Raw genomic sequence first — 24964 nt, 5'->3', positions numbered from 1 at the left:
CTGCGCCTCAATTATTCCTATTTCCTTTGTTGTTGTGCAGCACAATCACATGAGATGGCCTGTGATTACCACATCTTCACATGTGCTGCACACCACCAACATTCAAGAGTCAACAGTGTTTCATTGCTTTTTTATATGTGACCCGAGATGCTGTGTTCGATCAGTCTGCTGAGGAGCTCCTTTTACTGCACACACAGGGTTAAGTTCAGTGTTTGACTTGTTACTGACAGTCATGTAAAATGAAAATAAAGCCAGCAGTAAAGATGAATGTAGTCTGTGAGCCTCCATGAAAAGTCTGATTTTCCTGTGTAGATTTAAAATATTTGTTCCTCTCCTGACGTGAAGTGTTCGGGACATAGATGTTTTAAATTATGAAATGAGATATCCTGTGAACCATTGGTGCTGGCAGAGAGCGCCAGGTCCACGTCTCCAGGAAGCGCGTCTGACTCTGAAGCTAATTAAACAAACTGTGTAACTACAAGACTTTCCCAAAGACTCAGGTTGTGACAGAGACGTCTGTAAATTAGTAAATACATTTTCTTTAGTGTCACAACTGCGCTAACAGGGGTTCTTTTACTGTTGGGATTTGATCCAGTTTGAAAGTCTGGAAGAGAAGAAGACAATGACTGACAACTCGTACAGCCTCTGCATTTTATGTAAAATTTGTGATGTTGTCATTTTTGGCTCACGTATCCTGGTGCTGGGGACATGAAGCCAAGCATAAACCTAGCTTAGTAAAGAGGAAAGCTGCTAAAAAGCAAGATGTCTGCACCTGATATGGAACTTCCTGTCCTGTATCAGGTCAGAGAGGAGCCAGATGCAGAGCAGCAGCCAACAACAGACAAGCTCTAATGAAGCTGATAAAAAAAATCCCAAACAGGAAGGTAACTGAAAGTCCAACAGAAGAGAAATCACACAGGGAAACACACAGGTTTATACACACACAGAACAATGATCACAGAAATGTGGTGGACGACATTCTCTGTCCACATTCACTACGTCTCCATGTGCACATTGAGCACTGTCCCAGACCAACTAGTGAGGAGATGAGGTGAGTTATAAAACCCTCCAACAACATGCCTGTACTGACGCTGACTTACTTAGCATGTGCAACACAGAACTGTGTTCATCATGGAAGACGCTCCGTACAAATAAAGTTCCATGTGACGACCCTGAGGAACACACCTGTTCAAACTAATACAGACGTTGTCACACAGATGTTTACATGGCAGAAGGAAAATATACGCTACCAGTGTTCCTGTAAACAGCAGCAATCAAATCACAGTCATTCAGACACATATAAAGAAGATAAAATGAGAATAATCGGACTGTCTCCATGGTGACTAAATACAGTGACGGAGAGAGGGACGCTGCTGCGGTGTTTATCCTCTACACCCTGTTGGAGGAGCTTCATTCAGCTGTGGAGGCGACTACAGAGGGAGTTACACCCTGAGACAGAGCGTTAGTGAGGAGGGTCCAGCCTTTGAGCCTGATGTGAGACAGGTGTGGATCATCACAGGTAATCAGGAGCCAGGAGAGAGCAGAGCAGAGCCACTCCCACTGACGCCCAGAGACAGACAGGAACACATGAGGAGAAGCTTCAGGGTCACAACATGTGAGCTGGACAGGTTTTACCTTTTGATTGACTAAAATAAAGTGTGCGATGAAGAAGACATCAGAGGTCTGATCGATGAGGTCATACTGATGAGATCATGTTTACTATTCAACATTTTCTCAGTCAGTGAAAGTCAGAGGGTCAAAGGTCAGAGACATGTACTCCCTAAAATATGACTGAAGAGTCACAGTTCTGTTTGACAAACACTAGATTAACATTTTTACATGATTTCATGATTTACTCGCCTGTTATCATCACAGTATCGTCCACCATGATACAGCACACAGCAGGTCAGTGATCGGTCCGACTTCGGGTGTGACAGAGATCGGTCCGACTTCGGGTGTGACAGTGATCGGTCCGACTTCGGGTGTGACAGTGATCGGTCCGACTTCGGGTGTGACAGAGATCGGTCCGACTTCGGGTGTGACAGTGATCGGTCCGACTTCGGGTGTGACAGTGATCGGTCCGACTTCGGGTGTGACAGAGATCGGTCCGACTTCGGGTGTGACAGTGATCGGTCCGACTTCAGGCGTGACAGAGATCGGTCCGACTTCAGGTGTGACAGAGATCGGTCCGACTTCGGGCGTGACAGAGATCGGTCCGACTTCAGGCGTGACAGTGATCGGTCCGACTTCGGGCGTGACAGTGATCGGTCCGACTTCGGGCGTGACAGAGATCGGTCCGACTTCGGGTGACTTCAGGTGTGACAGAGATCGGTCCGACTTCAGGTGTGACAGAGATCGGTCCGACTTCGGGCGTGACAGAGATCGGTCCGACTTCAGGTGACTTCAGGTGTGACAGAGATCGGTCCGACTTCGGGCGTGACAGAGATCAGTCCGACTTCAGGTGACTTCAGGTGTGACAGAGATCGGTCCGACTTCAGATGTGACAGAGATTGGTCCGACTTCAGGTGACTTCAGGTGTGACAGAGATTGGTCCGACTTCAGGTGACTTCAGGTGTGACAGAGATCGGTCCGACTTCAGGTGTGACAGAGATTGGTCCGACTTCAGGTGACTTCAGGTGTGACAGAGATTGGTCTGACTTCAGGTGACTTCAGGTGTGACAGAGATCGGTCCGACTTCAGGTGTGACAGAGATTGGTCCGACTTCAGGTGACTTCAGGTGTGACAGAGATCGGTCCGACTTCAGGTGTGACAGAGATTGGTCCGACTTCAGGTGTGACAGAGATCAATCACCTTTACTCTCCTTTAAAAGGTCATATTTATATTTATAGTCAGTTCCAGGTGAAACATGATCACCTGTCTGGTCTCGGTGTCTCTGTGAGTCCAGTCCAGCTGATCTGAGCAGTTAATCCCTGAACACAACAACACACACACAGACACAGTGTCCACAGCTTCACCTGACAACAGGTGTGTCACCTGATCAGTTCAATGAAACATCAGTGGATCAGACTTCACAATGAACCGTCTGACTCATCTTCACTGATGTTTATTTAAACATTGGGGGGGGGGGGGGGGTTGGTGGCTGTTGCCTTGTACATTGGGCGGCCCAGGTTCAGATCCAGCCCGTGTCCCCCTGCTGCATGCCATCCCCCCTCTCCCCCCCCCCCACGCTCACCTGCCCTGTCCATTAAAGGCAAAATGGCCAAAAAAATAAAAATAAATAAACATCAGGCACATGAACATTCATCAGTCAGATGGTTTGTTTCAATCCAACAGTTTAAATACAAACTGTGTGTGGTCGGGCGATATATTGATTTTATATCAGTAACTTAATGTGAGATTAGATATACAGATTTTTGATATCTTCAGATCCAGCCCGTGTCCCCTGCTGCATGCCATCCCCTCTCCCCACGCTCACCTGCCCTGTCCATTAAAGGCAAAATGGCCAAAAAAATAAAAATAAATAAACATCAGGCACATGAACATTCATCAGTCAGATGGTTTGTTTCAATCCAACAGTTTAAATACAAACTGTGTGTGGTCGGGCGATATATTGATTTTATATCAGTAACTTAATGTGAGATTAGATATACAGATTTTTGATATCATAATATAATACGTGTCGTCTTTCCCTGGTGTTAAAGCCTGTATAACAGTAGAGTGATGTCATTTAATGATCTTACAGACTGCAGCTGTTCTGTGATCGTCCTTCACCCACCTAGTCATTATATCAACATCACTGAGGATCTCACTGTGTAAACATTTAGTTAAACCACAACAGTGACTCCCTACAGTATCATCACAATATCAGTCGATCACAATATCATCACAATATCATCACAATATCAGTATCATCACAATATCATCACAATATCATCACAATATCAATATCATCACAATATCATCACAATATCAGTCGATCACAATATCATCACAATATCATCACAATATCAGTATCATCACAATATCATCACAATATCAATATCATCACAATATCAGAATCATCACAATATCATCACAATATCAGTATCATCACAATATCATCACAATATCAGAATCATCACAATATCATCACAATATCAGAATCATCACAATATCATCACAATATCATCACAATATCAGTATCATCACAATATCATCACAATATCAATATCATCACAATATCAGAATCATCACAATATCATCACAATATCAGTATCATCACAATATCATCACAATATCAGAATCATCACAATATCATCACAATATCAATATCATCACAATATCAGAATCATCACAATATCAATATCATCACAATATCATCACAATATCAGTATCATCACAATATCATCACAATATCAATATCATCACAATATCAGTATCATCACAATATCAATATCATCACAATATCATCACAATATCATCACAATATCAGTATCATCACAATATCAATATCATCACAATATCATCACAATATCATCACAATATCAATATCATCACAATATCAGTATCATCACAATATCAATATCATCACAATATCATCACAATATCAATATCATCACAATATCAGTATCATCACAATATCATCACAATATCAATATCATCACAATATCATCACAATATCATCACAATATCAATATCATCACAATATCATCACAATATCAATATCATCACAATATCATCACAATATCAATATCATCACAATATCAGTATCATCACAATATCATCACAATATCAGAATCATCACAATATCAATATCATCACAATATCAGAATCATCACAATATCAGTATCATGGTAAAATATTGTGACATGTGATTTCCTCCATGTTGCCATGGGGCCCTCTGACATCCTGCTCAGCTGTTTGGTACAGAACATTTTGAGTCACTACATCTTAATGAAAATATGTTGAACTGAACTCAGAGCTGTTGCTACTGTCTGCTTGAAACATGAAAACATGAAAACATGGAAACGTGAAAACATGGAAACATTAAAACATGAAACATGAAAACATGAAAACATGGAAACGTGAAAACATGAAAACATGGAAACATTAAAACATGAAACATGAAAACATGAAAACATGGAAACGTGAAAACATGAAAAAAAATGGAAACATGGAAACATGAAAACATGAAACATGAAAACATGAAAATATGAAACATGGAAACATGAAACATGAAACATGAAAACATGAAACATGGAAACATGAAAACATGAAACATGAAAACATGGAAACATGGAAACATGAAACATGAAAACATGAAACATGAAAACATGAAAACATGGAAACATGAAAACATGAAACATGAAAACATGGAAACATGAAACATGAAAACATGAGACATGGAAACATGGAAACATGAAACATGAAACATGGAAACATGAAACATGAAAACATGAAAATATGAAACATGGAAACATGAAACATGAAAACATGGAAACATGAAAACATGAAAACATGGAAACATGAAAACATGAAACATGAAACATGGAAACGTGAAACATGAAACATGAAAACATGGAAACGTGAAAACATGAAACATGGAAACATGAAAACATGAAACATGGAAACATGAAAACATGAAACATGAAACATGGAAACATGGAAACATGAAACATGAAAACATGGAAACGTGAAAACATGAAACATGGAAACATGAAAACATGAAACATGGAAACATGAAAACATGAAACATGAAAACATGGAAACGTGAAAACATGAAACATGGAAACATGAAACATGAAACATGAAACATGAAAACATGGAAACGTGAAAACATGAAACATGGAAACATGAAAACATGGAAACATGAAACATGAAACATGATACATGGAAACATGAAACATGAAACATGAAAACATGGAAACATGAAAACATGAAACATGGAAACGTGAAAACATGAAACATGGAAACATGAAAACATGAAACATGAAACATGAAAACATGGAAACGTGAAAACATGAAACATGGAAACATGAAAACATGAAACATGGAAACATGAAAACATGAAACATGAAAACATTGAAACGTGAAAACATGAAACATGGAAACATGAAACATGAAAACATGGAAACGTGAAAACATGAAACATGGAAACATGAAAACATGGAAACATGGAAACGTGAAAACATGAAACATGGAAACATGAAAACATGGAAACATGAAACATGAAACATGGAAACATGAAACATGGAAACATGAAACATGAAACATGAAAACATGGAAACATGAAAACATGAAACATGGAAACGTGAAAACATGAAACATGGAAACATGAAAACATGAAACATGAAACATGAAAACATGGAAACGTGAAAACATGAAACATGGAAACATGAAAACATGAAACATGGAAACATGAAAACATGAAACATGAAAACATTGAAACGTGAAAACATGAAACATGGAAACATGAAACATGAAAACATGGAAACGTGAAAACATGAAACATGGAAACATGAAAACATGGAAACATGGAAACATGAAACATGGAAACATGAAAACATGAAACATGGAAACATGAAAACATGAAACATGAAACATGAAAACATGGAAACGTGAAAACATGAAACATGGAAACATGAAAACATGAAACATGGAAAACATGAAACATGAAACATGGAAACATGGAAACGTGAAAACATGAAAAAAATGGAAACATGAAACATGAAAACATGGAAACATGAAAACATGGAAACATGAAAACATGAAAACATGGTGCAGGGCTGACTGGATCTGATTCCTATAAAAGCTTTTAGCCTGAGTCACTGCAGACAGACCTGACTCACCTCCTTCATTATTCTCATAGTGAATTAATAATTTCTCTGATGTGTCTGTGTTTGTTAGTGTCATCTATTTACAGACGCCCCGCCCACATGTGTAACACCACACAGACACACATGTGTAAGACCACACACATATCTCAACATTATCTAACATCACAGAGATCTTTGTCTTCTCTCCTGACCTCACCCTCTCACCTGAACACCACCACAAGGACTGTTTCACTCAGGACAGCTTCTCACTTCTCCATCAGCTGACAGTAAGACTGGTCAACAACAGAAATGTCGGCACTGTGCGTGTCTGCAAACCACACACCACGTCACATTTGTACATTTCATTACATCAACGTTTCAGACTGACGCAGTATCTGAGCTGCTGTGTCATCAGGAGGTGGAGGAGAGGGTGGGTGGAGAGACACCTGTCGAGCTGCAGACACTGTGAGAGACCAGCACACAACTAAACTGGTTGTTTGCTGCGTTTCTAGAATCTTTTCAGCCAACAGACACAGGTGTTATTTAGTGACCTGTCGCTGGGCTTTAACTGGGAACATGCCATGAAAAGCGGTGGCTGCGTAACCAGCTGCCAAAGTGCCACAAAAAGCACGTATTTCAATTGAAAAAAATCACAACCCAGTGGTGAAAGAAACGGAAACTGAAATGTGCAAGTCTTAGTGTGACCGTTAAAGGTCCACAGGCTTGGAATGAGGTTGAGAGCACGATTAAAGAGTCTGCATCTCTGTCTATTTTTAAAAAGAAATTAAAAGAATAATTGCTGTTGAAATATGTTTAATTCAAGCTTGGGTCGTTGTATTTCGCTCTCATGTACCTGTGCCTGATGTGTTGTTACTGCGTTTAAATTCTATACTTTCTGTATTTATGGAATGACCTGAGGTTGTTTTAGGGTCAGGTTAGAATTTAGGTAGAGATAGGAATTGTTTTCATAATTTATTGTGTTGTTGTTTGATGTTCTGGGCCCCCGTTTATAAGCTACGAAGAGCTTCTGGGGAGACCCTTTTTACAAAATCATATCTTGCTGTAAATTATGAATTAAAATTGTATTTGTATTTCAAATGATTTGTACATAAATAAATAAATAAAATAAAATACAATAAAGTAGCTGTCTTGACCAAACCACATGTGAACCACAGTGTTGTTGAAACATAAAGACACGTAACGTCTTAACGGATCAGTGGTTTGCAGAAACATTTACTGTGGTGACTGAATGTTTCTGAGCAGATCTTTGACCTCTGGTTCATTTCTGCTCCACATGGAGCTCTGCACCTGTCTGTGATCTCTCTGTGTTCATTTATTTAGGGAATGAGACAATATGAGCCTCAGTGAGATATTATCCTACACAACCCTACAGACCGACAGATGTGAGCATTCAGGAGTCCCACAGGTTCCCTCTGTTTCCCATCACAGCTGCAGCAGATACCAGTCACTTTATCTGACATCACACCAGTACTCCCACTGCTGCTTCATTCCAGGAAACGTGTATGTGTGTGTATGTGTGTGTGTGTGTGTGTGTGTGTGTGTGTGTGTGTTGTGTGTGTTGTGTGTGTGTGTGTGAGATAGAGGGAGGTAGATGGGGGTCTGCGCAGATGAGCGGCTCTGTGTGATTGGTCCTTTCTGTGTGTGAGAGGCTGTGAGCTTTTAAAGTGCTGCTGACACAGGGCACGATCTTCACACCTCACAGCTGTTAGACCAACCAGGAGAGCTGAGCCGAGCCAAGACGCACCGAGACAAACTCAGTGGAACAGAGCTGAGCCAAACCAAGCCGAGTTGAGCCCAGCGGACTGGTGTGGAACCACCGAGGAAGAACAACTCTCCAAACAAAGCGCACAGAGTTGAGTTGAGTGTAGGAGAGGAGAGAGGAGACATGTCTGTACCAACTGTGAGACAACTTTTTCTCCTGTGTTTCTTCTGGTGTCTGGGATCATGGAGCTCAGCAGGTGGGTGGAGACAGCTTTACAGCAAAGAGTGTTAATTAACCTTTAAATGAACGCTCTCTTTATGTCAGTGATGAGTTTGACTGTAAATAACCTGTTAACTGTGAGGACAAACATTTCTCCTCTGGTCTCTGCAGCTCCTTATTAAGACTGAAAATATCTCACATCTAGTACTTATAAATAAATCTTAGGCCTTAAAGTCATTAAATACTCATTGATTTTTAATTTGTGAGGTCCAAAGGGCCACAAACATCTGATCTAATTTCATTGATCTATCTCCTAATTTCCTTTTGTCATAATGAGTCCAGCTCTTTAAAGTCACATTTATGATGTCTTTAAATCTTCAACTGAACCCAGCACTGTCTTTTTACGTTATTCTTTATACGTGATGGTTAAATGTAGATTCAACTAACGCACTGTAAGAACTATATTCATACATACAGGAGCATGTATACTGTACACTACCGTACCTTCATACTGACCTGCCGTGCTTAAATAAGAAAGTGTCCAAAAACCAGTCTTAAGTCTTGTGTTCAAATGATCCTGAAAGTGTTTGTGAAGTATTAAATGAAAGTGTGTGACACCTGTTGACAGACTGATTACAGATTTAATTCATTACAGTGATTAGTAACATAAAGTCTGATCAAGTTACGGTCAAGAAAATTAAGAAAGGGAAACAACATAAAGCCCAAAATGCAGCTTGAATATAAACTAATAATTAATATTTTATCTTGATCTCACCCTGTGAGAGCTGGCTCCTGTCTGACTTTCATTTTAAGATGACAGATCAAACTTTATTAATCAAACACACATCACAGCAGCTCACAGCAGCTCAGGAGTCTGAAACTGTTAACTACACTACTATAAACTACTACTGAGATATACAGTGTCCATCAGTCATACAGGACCACTGATGAACACACACATGGTGTCTACTGTAAATATAACCTATAAATATGATCACACAGGAGGTGATACACTCTGTGAATATAATGATATGTATATATATATATATATATATATATATATATATATGTGTGTGTGTACATACATATATATATGTATATATATATATATATACATACATACATACATATATATGATTAAGAATAAACAGAAAAGACAGAAACATTAAATTGTCTCTGTAAAGTCTCTGACTGCTGATGCAGATGCACACACACACACACACACACACACACACACACACATATAGATATATATATATCTATATGTGTGTGTGTGTGTGTGTGTGTGTGTGTGTTTCAGGAGAGTTTAACCAGTGGGCAGTGATAGAGTTTACAGTTAGTTCTCCTCATTGATGATTTATTAGTGCTCTGTAAAACATTAGTGAATTATTCAACAACCATTTCAGCATATAAACATTTTATAAAGTCGGACTGACTGAAGGATTCAAATCCTTTACAGACACGTGGTTACGTTAGCCAACACACACACTCGTGGTTACGTTTAGCCAACGCACACACGTGGTTACGTTTAGCTGACACACACACGTGGTTACGTTTAGCTGACACACACACGTGGTTACGTTTAGCCGATACACACGTGGTTACGTTTAGCCGACACACACGTGGTTACGTTTAGCCAACACACACGTGGTTACGTTTAGCCGACACACACGTGGTTACGTTTAGCCAACACACACACGTGGTTACGTTTAGCCGACACACACGTGGTTACGTTTAGCCAACACACACACGTGGTTACGTTTAGCCAACACACACGTGGTTACGTTTAGCCAACACACACGTGGTTACGTTTAGCCGACACACACACGTGGTTACGTTTAGCCAACACACACACGTGGTTACGTTTAGCCGACACACACGTGGTTACGTTTAGCCGACACACACGTGGTTACATTTAGCCGACACACACACGGTTATGTTTAGCCAACACACACACGTGGTTACGTTTAGCCGACACACACACACGTGGTTACATTTAGCCGACACACAAACGTGGTTACGTTTAGCCGACACACACACGTGGTTACGTTTAGCCGACGCATACACGTGGTTACGTTTAGCCAACACATACACGTGGTTACGTTTAGCCGACACACACGCACGTGGTTACGTTTAGCTGACACACACACGTGGTTACGTTTAGCTGACACACAAACGTGGTTACATTTAGCCGACACACACACACGTGGTTACGTTTAGCCAACACATACACGTGGTTACATTTAGCCGACACACGTGGTTATGTTTAGCTGACACACACACGTGGTTATGTTTAGCTGACACACACACGTGGTTACGTTTAGCCGACACACAAACGTGGTTACATTTAGCCGACACACACACACGTGGTTACGTTTAGCTGACACACACACGTGGTTACGTTTAGCCGACACACACATGGTTACGTTTAGCCAACACACACACACGTGGTTACGTTTAGCCGACACACACGTGGTTACGTTTAGCCGACACACACACGGTTATGTTTAGCCAACACACACACGTGGTTACGTTTAGCCGACACACACACGTGGTTACGTTTAGCTGACACACAAACGTGGTTACGTTTAGCCGACACACACACGTGGTTACGTTTAGCCGACGCATACACGTGGTTACGTTTAGCCAACACATACACATGGTTACGTTTAGCCGACACACACGCACGTGGTTACGTTTAGCTGACACACACACGTGGTTACGTTTAGCCGACACACAAACGTGGTTACATTTAGCCGACACACACATACGTGGTTACGTTTAGCCAACACATACACGTGGTTACATTTAGCCGACACACACACACGTGGTTATGTTTAGCTGACACACACACGTGGTTATGTTTAGCTGACACACACACGTGGTTACGTTTAGCCGACACACAAACGTGGTTACATTTAGCCGACACACACACACGTGGTTACGTTTAGCTGACACACACACGTGGTTACGTTTAGCCGACACACACAGACGTGGTTATGTTTAGCCGACACACACACGTGGTTATGTTTAGCCAGCACACACACATGGTTACATTTAGCCAACACACACACACGTGGTTACATTTAGCCAACACATACATGTGGTTACGTTTAGCTGACACACACACGTGTTTATGTTTAGCCAACACACACACATGGTTACGTTTAGCCAACACATACACGTGGTTACGTTTAGCCAACATACACACACGTGGTTACGTTTAGCCAACACACACACACGTGGTTACGTTTAGCCGACACACACATGTGGTTACGTTTAGCCAACACACACACACGTGGTTACGTTTAGCCGACACACACATGTGGTTACGTTTAGCTAACAAAAAAATCAAACAAAAGACACGCACATCTCACTGTGGGAGGGCAGGTTCTGAGTCAATAGTCGTAGATGAAAAAAAGGATGAATGACTCGCAACACTGCAGGACTCTCAGAAAATAATTATTTATTGCACCATGACGTATGTTTCGAGCTGTATGGTCTGACGAAGAGCTGCTGATTGTTGTAACCGTTGAAACTGTTAATTTCCTGCAAAGACAGAGGTTCATGTTGAAAAGAGACTGTCTGTGTGTGTGTGTGTGTGTGTGTGTGTGTGTGTGTGTGTGTGTGTGTAACGAGCAGAAGATGACATGTTGTTGTTGAATGTCCAGAACTGACACAGGAGGAGCCTCATATGTTTACCTGACCAGGTGTTGGTGTTAGTTGTGAGATAGGAGTCAGGATGTGTTGTCAGGATTCACTCAGTCATATAGAATAGACATACTTTACTAATCTGATGATGATGATGATGATGTGATAAAAGATGAAGATGCTGCTCTAACAAACAGGACTGATAATATGAAGTCTCTTCACAGATGCCAGTCCGTTTGATCAGTGGGAGGACGGGATCCAGTTAAGGAAGGTAGGAACCATCATCACCCTCACCATCGTCATCATCTTCATCTTCATCATCATCATCATCCTCATCATCATTCAGACTCCCTATGAGCACACGCCTGGTTTTCTCCACATGTGATGAATAGAGAGAAGTGTTAATCTGAATCTGTGCAGCTCCTGTTTGTCTCTCTGTCACATATCAGTTCTTCATCCTGTCATAATTCAGTGGTTCACCCTCAGCCTCTGATGACACAGGTTCATGTGATCATCATCTCCACCTGCTGTCTGTTCAGAGTCTGTCGGACCAAAGCTTCAGTCTGTGGGTTGAACTGATTTGAGTCTGATTCCAGTCCAGACACTCAGAACATTATCATGTTCACTGGAAACTGCAGCACAGACTGTGTGATGAATACATGACTACAGCATGAATACATGGCTACAGCATGAATCCATGACTGCAGAATGAATCTATGACTGCAGGATGAATCCATAACTACAGCCTGAATCCATGACTGTGTGATGAATACATGACTGTGTGATGAATACATGACTGTGTGATGAATCTGTCTGTGTGATGATTACATGACTGTGTGATGAATACACGACTGTGTGATGAATACATGACTGTGTGAATAATACATGACTGTGTGATGAATCTGTCTGTGTGATGAATACATGACTGTGATGAATACACAACTGTGTGATGAATACATGACTGTGTGATGAATACATGACTGTGTGAATAATACATGACTGTGTGATGAATCTGTCTGTGTGATGAATACATGACTGTGTGATGAATCTGTTTGTGTGATGAATACATGACTGTGTGATGAATACACGACTGTGTGATGAATACATGACTGTGTGATGAATACATGACTGTGTGATGAATCTGTTTGTGTGATGAATACATGACTGTGTGATGAATCTGTCTGTGTGATGAATACATGACTGTGTGATGAATACACAACTGTGTGATGAATACATGACTGTGTGATGAATACACGACTGTGTGATGAATACATGACTGTGTGATGAATCTGTTTGTGTGATGAATACACAACTGTGTGATGAATACATGACTGTGTGATGAATCTGTCTGTGTGATGAATACATGACTGTGTGATGAATACACAACTGTGTGATGAATACACAACTGTGTGATGAATACATGACTGTGTGATGAATACACGACTGTGTGATGAATACATGACTGTGTGATGAATCTGTCTGTGTGATGAATACATGACTGTGTGATGAATACATGTCTGTGTGATGAATACATGACTGTGTGATGAATCTGTCTGTGTGATTAATACATGACTGTGTGATGAATACATGTCTGTGTGATGAATACATGACTGTGTGATGAATCTGTCTGTGTGATGAATACATGACTGTGTGATGAATCTGTCTGTGTGATAAATACATGTCTGTGTGATGAATACACGACTGTGTGATGAATACATGACTGTGTGATGAATACATGTCTGTGTGATGAATCTGTCTGTGTGATGAATACATGTCTGTGTGATGAATACATGTCTGTGTGATGAATCTGTCTGTGTGATTAATACATGACTGCAGGATGAACTGATGATGGCGTGTGTGTGTGTGTGTGTGTGTGTGTGTGTGTGTGTGTGTGTGTGTGTGTGTGTGCAGGTGCGAGCCGTCCAGAGTGATGACCTGAGTGATGCATTGTGGGAGGATCAGAAGGAGGTAGGTGAGGAGCAGACACAAACACTTCATCACATATTTAATATCTCTCTGTCTGAGGCAGATTGATATCCCATAATAACCTCTGAGCATATTGTAATTCAAGTGGACTGAGAGATAACTAGACTTTATCAGCTCCTCTCGGCTCTGATTCAGACTGAAGAAAATCTGTGAGGAGAGACTTTGTCCAATCACAGGTCATTTCAGAAAGAGGGCGTTCCTATTGGCTGGTCTACAGATGCAAATACACGTTACCGTCTCTGCAGTGAAAACCTGACTCAATGGTGGAGTAGAAAGTTGCTGTTCCAGCATTGCCAACAACTGTCTCCACTGCAGAGCAACCCAACAAAGAGACGGACTGATCAAACAGAGTCTGAAAGAGAGTCTGACAATAAACTAAATAAAACACGTGTCAGTATCAGTGAAGAGTTGCAGACATGGAGACAACATGATGCTAACAGTTTAGCCTCCTGCTAACTGCTCATGTGTCTCTCCACAGGAGCAGGTCCAGAACGTCTTCAAAAGAGTAAGTTTATGACTTCAGCTTTTCTGTCGGATCTTTCCTCAGCCTCAGCTCCAGCCTCAGCCTCAGTTTCAGCTTCAGCCTCTCTGACCTCCTGATATTTCCTTTCCTTCCAGTTCCTGTTTCATTACTCTAAAGCACGAAACTCAGTAGGAGCCGTGCAGCAGGAGGTGAGCACACACACACACACACACACACACACACACACACACACACACACACACAAATAGTCTGAGTTTTTAGGGTTTTTGGATTTGAATATTTCTTTAATGTGAGCAGCTGCTTCACGTCAGTCATCACTCTGACCTCTCATTGATCTCTGATTGTTTAAATATGATCAATATCACTGCTGATTGATGACCTGAGCTTCACTGATGAGACTGAAATTATATGTTTGGAAACTTTGATTAATATAAGGTCATGTTTTCTGATGTTACCTCAGTATGTAACTGTGCTGTTCCTCCTCTCATCTCCTCTCCTCCTCCTCCTCCTCCTCCTCCTCCTCAGTCTCACTCAGTCCATCCTCTGATGAGACTTTCTCCCAAACTATCCCAGAGGAGAAAGAAGAAGGTTTTACTGTTGGTAAGGAAACAGAATATATTCAGTAGTTTATCCTGTTTGGTTCGTCTCAGTTTGCTGTTTTTGGATTCTTCGTTCACCAGAAGCACCTAAAGTTTTATTCACCAAGTCAACAGAACAAAGGTCATCAGTATATCAGTAATATATAATAATAATAATAATAATAATAATAATCAGTAACTGATGTATTAATGGTGATTTTAAGAGTGAAGTTTCCCTTTAAGTCAGTTTTGTTTCTATCCATTCTCACTTTGTCTCCGTCCTCCATCTTTTCACTGTCCACCAGGTGTAATCTCACTTTCTGTAGCAGTCATGGTTACAGACAGTCTCTCCTCCTCCCTACACTCAAGTTTAAAGTGTCATTCATTTTCCAAAACAAAGACACAAATGAACAGAGTTACAGATGAATCTGACTGGTAGCATTATTATTGTTTTCTATAGATTTTTGTCAGTGTGAGCTCTTCTGTCCGATAGTGGAGTAGTAAAAGTCTGATGCTGTCGGCCCAGGTGGCTCAGCTCAGAGGAAACACACACTGAGCCAATCACGAGTCTTCATCTCAGTATTCTCCATTAAAGATGCTCACATTATAAATCAGTGAGAAGGCTCAGAGCTCTGTAGCTCAGGTTCAACTGGTTTTAGATGAAGGTTCCTTTAACAGGAGACTCATCTTCATCAGTGACGAAGAACAAACTGAAAGAATGAGGAACGTTCACCGTTTCTCTTCTGTCTAAAGGAAATCAACCTTTCCCGGAAGTGTCCTCGTCAGGAGCAAAGAATTAGCAAGATCTTTATTAACCACATCAGTGCTGAGATCTGATCTTTGCCTCTGACTCCTCTCCTCTCTCCTCCTAATGACACAGAAGATTCGCAGTCTGCCTGAGGGGATGTTGTAGAAGAATCGACCACAAGAGATGGACGTCAGGCTGAAGAGAAGAGGAGCAGCAGGCAGCACCTGAACATCTCACCATCACTGAGCCGAGGAGCCACGCTCAGAGACACACACAAACACACAAACATACACGACCTTTTGTTATGAGAAAATAAATGATTGTACAGATGGAGACAGCAGAACCACTCCAACATGGCTGCCATGTGTCTTCCTGCTTCCACGTCAATCAGTGTACGTCAGTGTGAACTGTTGCTCTGTTATTCAAGACACAAGCGTCACCAAATACACACTAAACACATTCATCTCTTAAACAAGTTCTTTATGATTCCAGAACACAGATTAACGTGGCATCGAGGTGAACTCACATTTGATTCAACAGATTTACAGTTTGAGACATCATGAAATAAAAAAGTTAAACTCAGTTGATGAGTCGGACATTTATTCAAATTATAAAAGAGCGCTTTCCCTCTGAAACTTCAGGAGGCGTCTCTCCAGCCAGGTGTCCTCCAGCCCACACTTTAAATCTGAAATGTGTGAACTGATGGAGGAGTCTCTGTCCCTGCTCAGACGTCCTCTGAGTGTGTCCCACACAGCGTGTCCAGTTTGAAGCGACTGTCTCTGATATTAGATCTAATAGTCCTCGTCCTCAGAGTCACTGTCCTTTCGTGTAGGAAGCGAAGATCTGATTGATGACATCAGCTTGTCTTCGATTTGCTTCTTGGGGTTTTCCTCCAGGTCTGTCTTCACCGCCCCAGACTCTGATAACCTCCACTCCAGCTCTGCACGGGACACAAGGGACAGATGATGAAATGACAACACAATAAAACCAAACACTGGTGATGTCGTACACAAGGAGTGGGGAAAAAGCTGAATTATTTATTTTATGTAATGTCTCTGGTAATGTCCAGTAAATGGTAAGATCGTCTGTGTTTTCACAGAGCTCGTGTGAAGGAGCTACGGAGCATCTGGTTGTAAATTCTGTCACAGAGGACAGCACAAAGGTAAACATCAACTACAGTCCCTGCTGCCTGTTTCTCTGCCGGCCCCACCTGTTTTTACAGTCTGTCTGTCGTCCATTAAAACACCATCTGATTGGCCGTCTACCATCTGCCTGGTTCCACAGTAACGCTACAGACAAAGCAGACTAAGACTAAAACTTACTTTAGATCCTCTGTTGTTCTTAAAGTGTTGAGGTGGAGTCTGTAATTCTGGACAAAGACTGTTGAAATGCAAACTCAACTCTATTTTTTTTTTCAGCACACACCCTGTACTTTGAGCTAGAGGCGTGTGTGTTGGATAAGAATCTCTGCGAGCACCTTGAAGTGTGTGTTCAGAGTCCTGATGCTTTGTTTGTTGCCTCCTACCTTCAACTTTGAGGTTCATGCCTCCAAAGACCAGCGGCCCGATGAACTGGGCCTTCATCTCTCCCTCGAAGTAGACGAAGATGGTGGGCAGGTTGCGGTCGGGATAGTTGGGGATGCAGGTGGTGGAGATGGACTTGAGGAACTTGGTCTGAGGGAACTTCCTGGCCAACATGCTCATGTGTTGGTTGATGAGGGTGCACAGAGGGATGCTGGGAAAGGAGATGAGCAGTGAGAAATCATCACACAGATCTGTTAGTGATGCACTTCGTGCTTACAAAGTGTCAGTGGTCGTAAAAGGAAGACTGATGGGCTGACTGCAACAAATCAATCAATCAATCTCTGATTGTTTCAGATGAACTCAGGCCCAACGTGACGTCTTCAAGGTGCTGGTTTTGTCCGACCATCAGTCCATAACCAGATGATCCAGTTACAGTGACAGGTCACACAGAACAGCTGCAAATATTCACATTTAAGAAGCAAATGTTTGGCTTTTTTCCTTAAAAAAAACTGTTTGGTGATCAGTAGAATTGCCAATTAATTTTCTGACAATCAACCAATCAATGAATTGCCTATCCGTCACAGTCCACACGTAAACACAAACTGATTCAAAACAAGTCCTGCTGTTTGCAGGACAGCTGTCTGTCTGGAGGACAAAAGTATTCTCCACCCAGAGAAGATGAAGGCAATGATTCATCTTAAAGGGAAACGTCATCCCCTCATTAAGAATTAAAAAAAATAAACATTTGAAAAACTTAACATCAACATCTGGTTCCAGAAATCTGACCCAGGAGGAGGGAACCATGAATCTACTTCCAGCTCACCTCGCATCACCGAACATTACAGCTCAGCTGAGGACAACACTATTAATGTTTACATCCTGCACCGTCCCAAGCACGAGCCTCTCGTCCATTAGTCCATGCACGCTTTCACGCAGTGATACAGTTGGTGGGTGTAGTTCAGTAGAAATAAAATAGTTCCTACATGAAACTGCTGCCAACAAGGTCTGTGGATTATCTTGAGTAACCAGGTCATGATTTCTCTACAGAGACACTGATGTTGAGTTTTGAGCTCCTCAAGCTGAGTGTCATCTAGTTCTATTATACTGGAGAGAAGTCAGACATCTCTACGGCCCATATCTCCAACACTCTGCAGCTCACACCTAAACTATCTGAAATGTTTTCTGTCCTTCAGGAGGGTTTTTCTTGAACACTTGGTCATATTCTGGGCTTTGTTGGTGACCTACCCCTGTTTATAGAGGTGCAGCACCACCCAGATGCCGTCTCCGGCCTTGTTGACCTCCTTGACGTAGTCCTGTCCGGAGATTTCCCCCAACTCCCCGAACACGTTCTTCACCTGAGCCGCCTTCCACTCCGCCAGACGCTGCTGTCTGCAGAGAGACATGTCTCATATCAGTTACAGTCACAGTCACAGTGAATTTTAAGAGTTTAGTCACAGTGATATTGCACAAGTCTCCCTCCACTCACAGAGCTCGTCACAGGTTCATAGATTTATGTAAACTGAAGACATTTTGTGTCCAGGAAATTCCATAAATCTGTGTTTTAGAAACAGATAAAAACATGATACTTATGATTCATCGTCACTCACCTGTACATCTCAATGGCAGCTTCATCGTCTTCACCAAACTCATCTTCATTCTCCTCCAGCTCCTCCAGCGTCATGTCCTCGTATGTTTTAACTATTGAGAGAAAAGACAACAGTCACATCAGAGGCTATAATCAGGTGCGTGACAGTTCTGAGACCAAACACATCCGTGTTCCCGCGTCATGGTCCTGTCTTCCCTTCTCGCTCCCTCCCCACACTTTAAACCATTTTTTGTGGGATGAAAACATGAATCTCCTTTTTTAAGTCACAGAGAAATACTGATATATTCATTCTTACCGACAGACTGCTGCTTGAGGGCCAGCTCCTCCTCATCATCATCATCTTTAGGAACCTCTTTGGGAGGAAGGATGCCTTTCTTCCTCAAGATGTCATTCCACTCGGTGTCTTCATTCGGGTCCTGAGGAGGAAACAAAGCACAGATACATGTGCTGTTACTGTGGGTTTCTTTCAGCTCTGATGTGGGACTTATTTCTGTTTGTCTAAGATGAGGAGCGAAACACCAAACACACCAGAGCTGGGAATGAGCCATGTGCTCTACACTCCCCTAAAATCTGCCTCATCCACAGTGGATGTTAATGTACATGGACCTGCACCTGTGTGGTGCCTCTCTGGTCTTTGACCACTCAAAGACCAGCAGTTTAACACTACACATCACATCCACACACTGATGGCTGAGGCTGCCATACAAGGAGCCACCAGCTAACTGTTCACACACACTCACAAACCGATGGCTCAGCCCTCTGTATCTGTATCTGAACCAAAGATACTTGAGAGACTGGAGGAGACGGTCTGCTCCACCTCCTGAGCCACCGTCACCTTACACCTATGTTAAAGCATTTTACACCTGAGTCCTCCACATGTGAAGGTGAAGAGCTGCACTCACATCAGTACAGAGACCCTCGTATTAAAAAAAAAAAAGGCAAAGGCACTGTCAGCTGAGGTCACTATCACAGAGCAGATAAAGTGTATGATGGCTCCAGTATACAAACTGTGTGTCACCACTAACTGTGTGGGCTTCGTGTGGATCTCATAAACTTCAGTTTACTGTAACAGAGTCAGACCTAAAGCCACAACATGAGCTCATGAACACTTTTATCTCTAACTACATTTTAAACTACAGATACTGTCGCACAGATACTCTACATTAAATTATGTCTGTTGTTTGAACCAATTATTGTACTGCAGAGGTGACAAGAAAATAAATCCGGAATAAACAGTTGGCTAAAAAGTAAAGATGTTGAGAAGTCACAAATTTCAGGAACATTATGCGTCACATTATGTTCCTGCTGATTTTCTTTCCAGATTTAAAACCCTGTATTTAAAACTTCTGAACTGGTGCTCTGACAAACAAGTTATTCTTATTTGGTAGAACTAATATTAACTATTTTACATTTCTAGTGAGTTAATGGTGACTATAAAAACATCACTATATTATTCACACAACAAAATATCACGTTACACTTCAACATACTCATCATTTCCGTTTACTATCAAATATCTGACATGAAGCTGACGTCACCTGTTATAGTTCGTTAATCACTTGATCACACATGACTTCAGCTCCTGTCTTTATATTGACCTGTCGCTATCTGAGTGTGTCTGACAGGGTGAGGTCACACATGTAGAATAAGAGCAGGCTGATACTTAGCTAGTTAGCATGCTAACAGTGAAGCTAACAGTTGATCCGCCCAGTTTCACACTCCGTTAGTTTACAGAGCTCTACTGTTAAATTATCTGGACACACAGCACCGACGTTAACCGGTGTTACATCCCCTCAGTATCCTTTGTTAAACCACAGAGTTTAAAAGTCTAATAAAGATTAACTGACCTGCATTTTGACAGATTAAATCTCCTGTGAAATCACACCGCTGCTCTCCTTACACACACCGGAAACACAAGGACCGACCACAGATCGGCTCCGGCAGGAAACAAGAGGCGATGGCTGTCTTTAATAAACTCACAATGAGCCCAGCGTCACAATACAATCACTATGAACAATGAAATATAATGTTTAAAACATTGTGTATTATTATGATGTCCCCACAGGTCGGTTGTGTCTGTTTAACGAGATAAGGAACCGACGGTGTAACGGGGGGACAATAATAAAAGTGACACCAGCTTCCTGTTGAGGCTCCATATGACCAAATAAGGAGATGGACTGCAGCATTCCATTTGTGGCACCGAACAGCTGCTGCTCACACACACACACACACACACACACACACACACACACACCATCTTTAAGGTGTTAAATTTAGGTGTGTGTGATAACTGGAGGAAAAAGAACAAACACATCAAAATAGAAAACAAACCAAAATGGCCGACTCCTATCAGAGTGACTGTATCTGATCAGTGATCACATAAAGTTTGACCTGAGCAGCTCCATTAAATTATGACCTTTTTAAACTCTACTGTGGGGCTGCAGCGATGCACCTGTGTCAAGGTGTACTGTAAAGAAACAGTTGACAGTTAAACTGTGTATATTTGCTTGTCTGCGACAAAATAAAAATGCAACCTGACGTTGAACGAGCTGTTGGAATACAACATAAAGCTGATTATTGTGAACAGACTAATAAACTGTTTACAGCATTCGACACCTGAACGATTTCAGACATTGTGTATTTAAAACATTGGAAATAATTGTGAACAAAAGCGTTCCTGTCTGCATTACAAAATGTTTTTAGGGGAAGGAACCGATAATTACAGAGGGCTGTTTATTTATGAAACAAAGTGAGAACTGATGTAAATCCTCAGACTGTGGGATGGACTCAGTGCTGAGCTCAGACTGTGTTTCTCTCTGCTGAGTTTTAAAAACGCTTTGAAATGTAAAATGATTAAAATATTAACTGAGAATTATGATTATAATCTAAAGTTTAATGTATATATTATATATTATATATTGGTGTTGTTCTTTGTTCCTGTAGTTGGTGTCGGAGAGGTAAAAATGAGTCTATTTCTTTATCTGTCACTGACTGTGAGGAAATCTGTGTGATACAGTCTTTGTTTCTCCACATGTATGAACCCAAATATAGATCATTCATTCATTCATTCATTCACTGTTATGTTCTAAGAGGACACTTTTTACACAAGTTTCAGCCCAACTCTACAGGATTAATTCTTTGATCATGTATTTTGTGAATGAATATTTTTGAATAACCGTCACTTAAATCTGATGGAAAATGTAGAACACTCCTGAAATGTGAAATGATGGCTCTTAAACAAAATTACACACACACACACACACACACACACACATGTACTGACCAGGAGGAGACTCAACACGACCTCACAGACACAAAACCACAAACAGATTCACAACAACTGCACAGAGACACAAATAACCACACAGTCTGTGAGTGTCCCGCTCCTCGGTAGGAGAGGTGGAAGGGCCCCTCATATGTCTGTGTCCAGGAGGGGCCTGTCCAGGAGGGGCCCCTCATATGTCTGTGTCCAGGAGGGACCCCTCATATGTCTGTGTCCAGGAGGGACCCCTCATATGTCTGTGTCCAGGTGGGGCCCCTCATATGTCTGTGTCCAGGAGGGGCCCGTCCAGGAGGGGCCCCTCATATGTCTGTGTCCAGGAGGGACCCCTCATATGTCTGTGTCCAGGTGGGGCCCCTCATATGTCTGTGTCCAGGAGGGGCCCGTCCAGGAGGGGCCCCTCATATGTCTGTGTCCAGGAGGGGCCTGTCCAGGAGGGGCCCTTCCCATGTCTGTGTCCAGGAGGGGCCCCTCATATGTCTGTGTCCAGGAGGGGCCCCTCATACAGTACAGGCCAAAAGTTTGGACACACCTTCTCATTCAATGCGTTTTCTTTATTTTCATGACTATTTACATTGTAGATTCTCACTGAAGGCATCAAAACTATGAATGAACACATGTGGAGTTATGTACTTAACAAAAAAAGGTGAAATAACTGAAAACATGTTTTATATTCTAGTTTCTTCAAAATAGCCACCCTTTGCTCTGATTACTGCTTTGCACACTCTTGGCATTCTCTCCATGAGCTTCAAGAGGTAGTCACCTGAAATGGTTTTCCAACAGTCTTGAAGGAGTTCCCAGAGGTGTTTAGCACTTGTTGGCCCCTTTGCCTTCACTCTGCGGTCCAGCTCACCCCAAACCATCTCGATTGGGTTCAGGTCCGGTGACTGTGGAGGCCAGGTCATCTGCCGCAGCACTCCATCACTCTCCTTCTTGGTCAAATAGCCCTTACACAGCCTGGAGGTGTGTTTGGGGTCATTGTCCTGTTGAAAAATAAATGATCGTCCAACTAAACTCAAACCGGATGGGATGGCATGTCGCTGCAGGATGCTGTGGTAGCCATGCTGGTTCAGTGTGCCTTCAATTTTGAATAAATCCCCAACAGTGTCACCAGCAAAACACCCCCACACCATCACACCTCCTCCTCCATGCTTCACAGTGGGAACCAGGCATGTGGAATCCATCCGGTCACCTTTTCTGCGTCTCACAAAGACACGTGTTGGAACCAAAGATCTCAAATTTGGACTCATCAGACCAAAGCACAGATTTCCACTGGTCTAATGTCCATTCCTTGTGTTTCTTGGCCCAAACAAATCTCTTCTGCTTGTTGCCTCTCCTTAGCAGTGGTTTCCTAGCAGCTATTTGACCATGAAGGCCTGATTCGCGCAGTCTCCTCTTAACAGTTGTTCTAGAGATGGGTCTGCTGCTAGAACTCTGTGTGGCATTCATCTGGTCTCTGATCTGAGCTGCTGTTAACTTGCGATTTCTGAGGCTGGTGACTGGATGAACTTATCCTCAGAAGCAGAGGTGACTCTTGGTCTTCCTTTCCTGGGTCGGTCCTCATGTGTGCCAGTTTCGTTGTAGCGCTTGATGGTTTTTGCGACTCCACTTGGGGACACATTTAAAGTTTTTGCAATTTTTACGGACTGACTGACCTTCATTTCTTAAAGTAATGATGGCCACTCGTTTTTCTTTAGTTAGCTGATTGGTTCTTGCCATAATATGAATTTTAACAGTTGTCCAATAGGGCTGTCGGCTGTGTATTAACCTGACTTCTGCACAACACAACTGATGGTCCCAACCCCATTGATAAAGCAAGAAATTCCACTAATTAACCCTGATAAGGCACACCTGTGAAGTGGAAACCATTTCAGGTGACTACCTCTTGAAGCTCATGGAGAGAATGCCAAGAGTGTGCAAAGCAGTAATCAGAGCAAAGGGTGGCTATTTTGAAGAAACTAGAATATAAAACATGTTTTCAGTTATTTCACCTTTTTTTGTTAAGTACATAACTCCACGTGTGTTCATTCATAGTTTTGATGCCTTCAGTGAGAATCTACAATGTAAATAGTCATGAAAATAAAGAAAACGCATTGAATGAGAAGGTGTGTCCAAACTTTTGGCCTGTACTGTATGTCTGTGTCCAGGAGGGGCCCGTCCAGGAGGGGCCCCTCATATGTCTGTGTCCAGGAGGGGCCTGTCCAGGAGGGGCCCTTCCCATGTCTGTGTCCAGGGACCCCTCACATGTCAGTGTAAAGGGGCCCCTCCCATGTGCCCATTGTCTCATAACCTGCCCATCAGTTCAATCCTCACAGTTTGTTAGTGTGAGCATACATGACTTGATCAATAACTGATATCAGAGACATGATTACATGAATCAGACAGTCAGATTAAAAATCAGGATTTAAACA

The 24964-nt window shown here is 42.0% G+C and overlaps 2 protein-coding genes across 2 annotated transcripts; one reads left to right on the top strand and one right to left on the bottom strand.

Moving 5' to 3' along the window:
- Positions 1–8435: 8435 nt before the first annotated feature.
- On the top strand, positions 8436–16883 carry nms (neuromedin S). The gene is made up of 7 exons (XM_049594697.1): positions 8436–8734; positions 12573–12619; positions 14260–14316; positions 14813–14839; positions 14953–15006; positions 15344–15418; positions 16277–16883. The coding sequence occupies exons 1-7, from the start codon at positions 8662–8664 to the stop codon at positions 16307–16309; spliced, it is 366 nt and encodes a 121-aa protein (XP_049450654.1). The 5' UTR covers positions 8436–8661; the 3' UTR covers positions 16310–16883.
- On the bottom strand, positions 16608–21240 carry pdcl3 (phosducin-like 3). Its single transcript, XM_049594696.1, has 6 exons — positions 21121–21240; positions 19569–19689; positions 19275–19365; positions 18913–19056; positions 17670–17878; positions 16608–17084 (listed from the first exon to the last, which is right to left on the bottom strand). The coding sequence occupies exons 1-6, from the start codon at positions 21124–21126 to the stop codon at positions 16936–16938; spliced, it is 720 nt and encodes a 239-aa protein (XP_049450653.1). The 5' UTR covers positions 21127–21240; the 3' UTR covers positions 16608–16935.
- Positions 21241–24964: the final 3724 nt, after the last annotated feature.

This window comes from Epinephelus fuscoguttatus, linkage group LG13 (genome assembly GCF_011397635.1).
Source record: "Epinephelus fuscoguttatus linkage group LG13, E.fuscoguttatus.final_Chr_v1".
NCBI lineage: Eukaryota > Metazoa > Chordata > Actinopteri > Perciformes > Serranidae > Epinephelus > Epinephelus fuscoguttatus.
Note: the sequence above shows the minus strand (reverse complement) of the source record. Positions and strands in the feature narration are given on the sequence as shown.

Coding starts and splice junctions, on each gene's coding strand:
- nms (XM_049594697.1), top strand. CDS start 8,662: ATGTCTGTACCAACTGTGAGACAACTTTTTCTCCTGTGTTTCTTCTGG. Junction 14,317..14,812: donor TGTGGGAGGATCAGAAGGAG/GTAGGTGAGGAG, acceptor GTCTCTCCACAG/GAGCAGGTCCAGAACGTCTT. Junction 14,840..14,952: donor TCCAGAACGTCTTCAAAAGA/GTAAGTTTATGA, acceptor CTTTCCTTCCAG/TTCCTGTTTCATTACTCTAA.
- pdcl3 (XM_049594696.1), bottom strand. Junction 19,366..19,568: donor CCTCAAGCAGCAGTCTGTCG/GTAAGAATGAAT, acceptor TTCTCTCAATAG/TTAAAACATACGAGGACATG. Junction 17,879..18,912: donor CTGCACCTCTATAAACAGGG/GTAGGTCACCAA, acceptor CTCCTTTCCCAG/CATCCCTCTGTGCACCCTCA.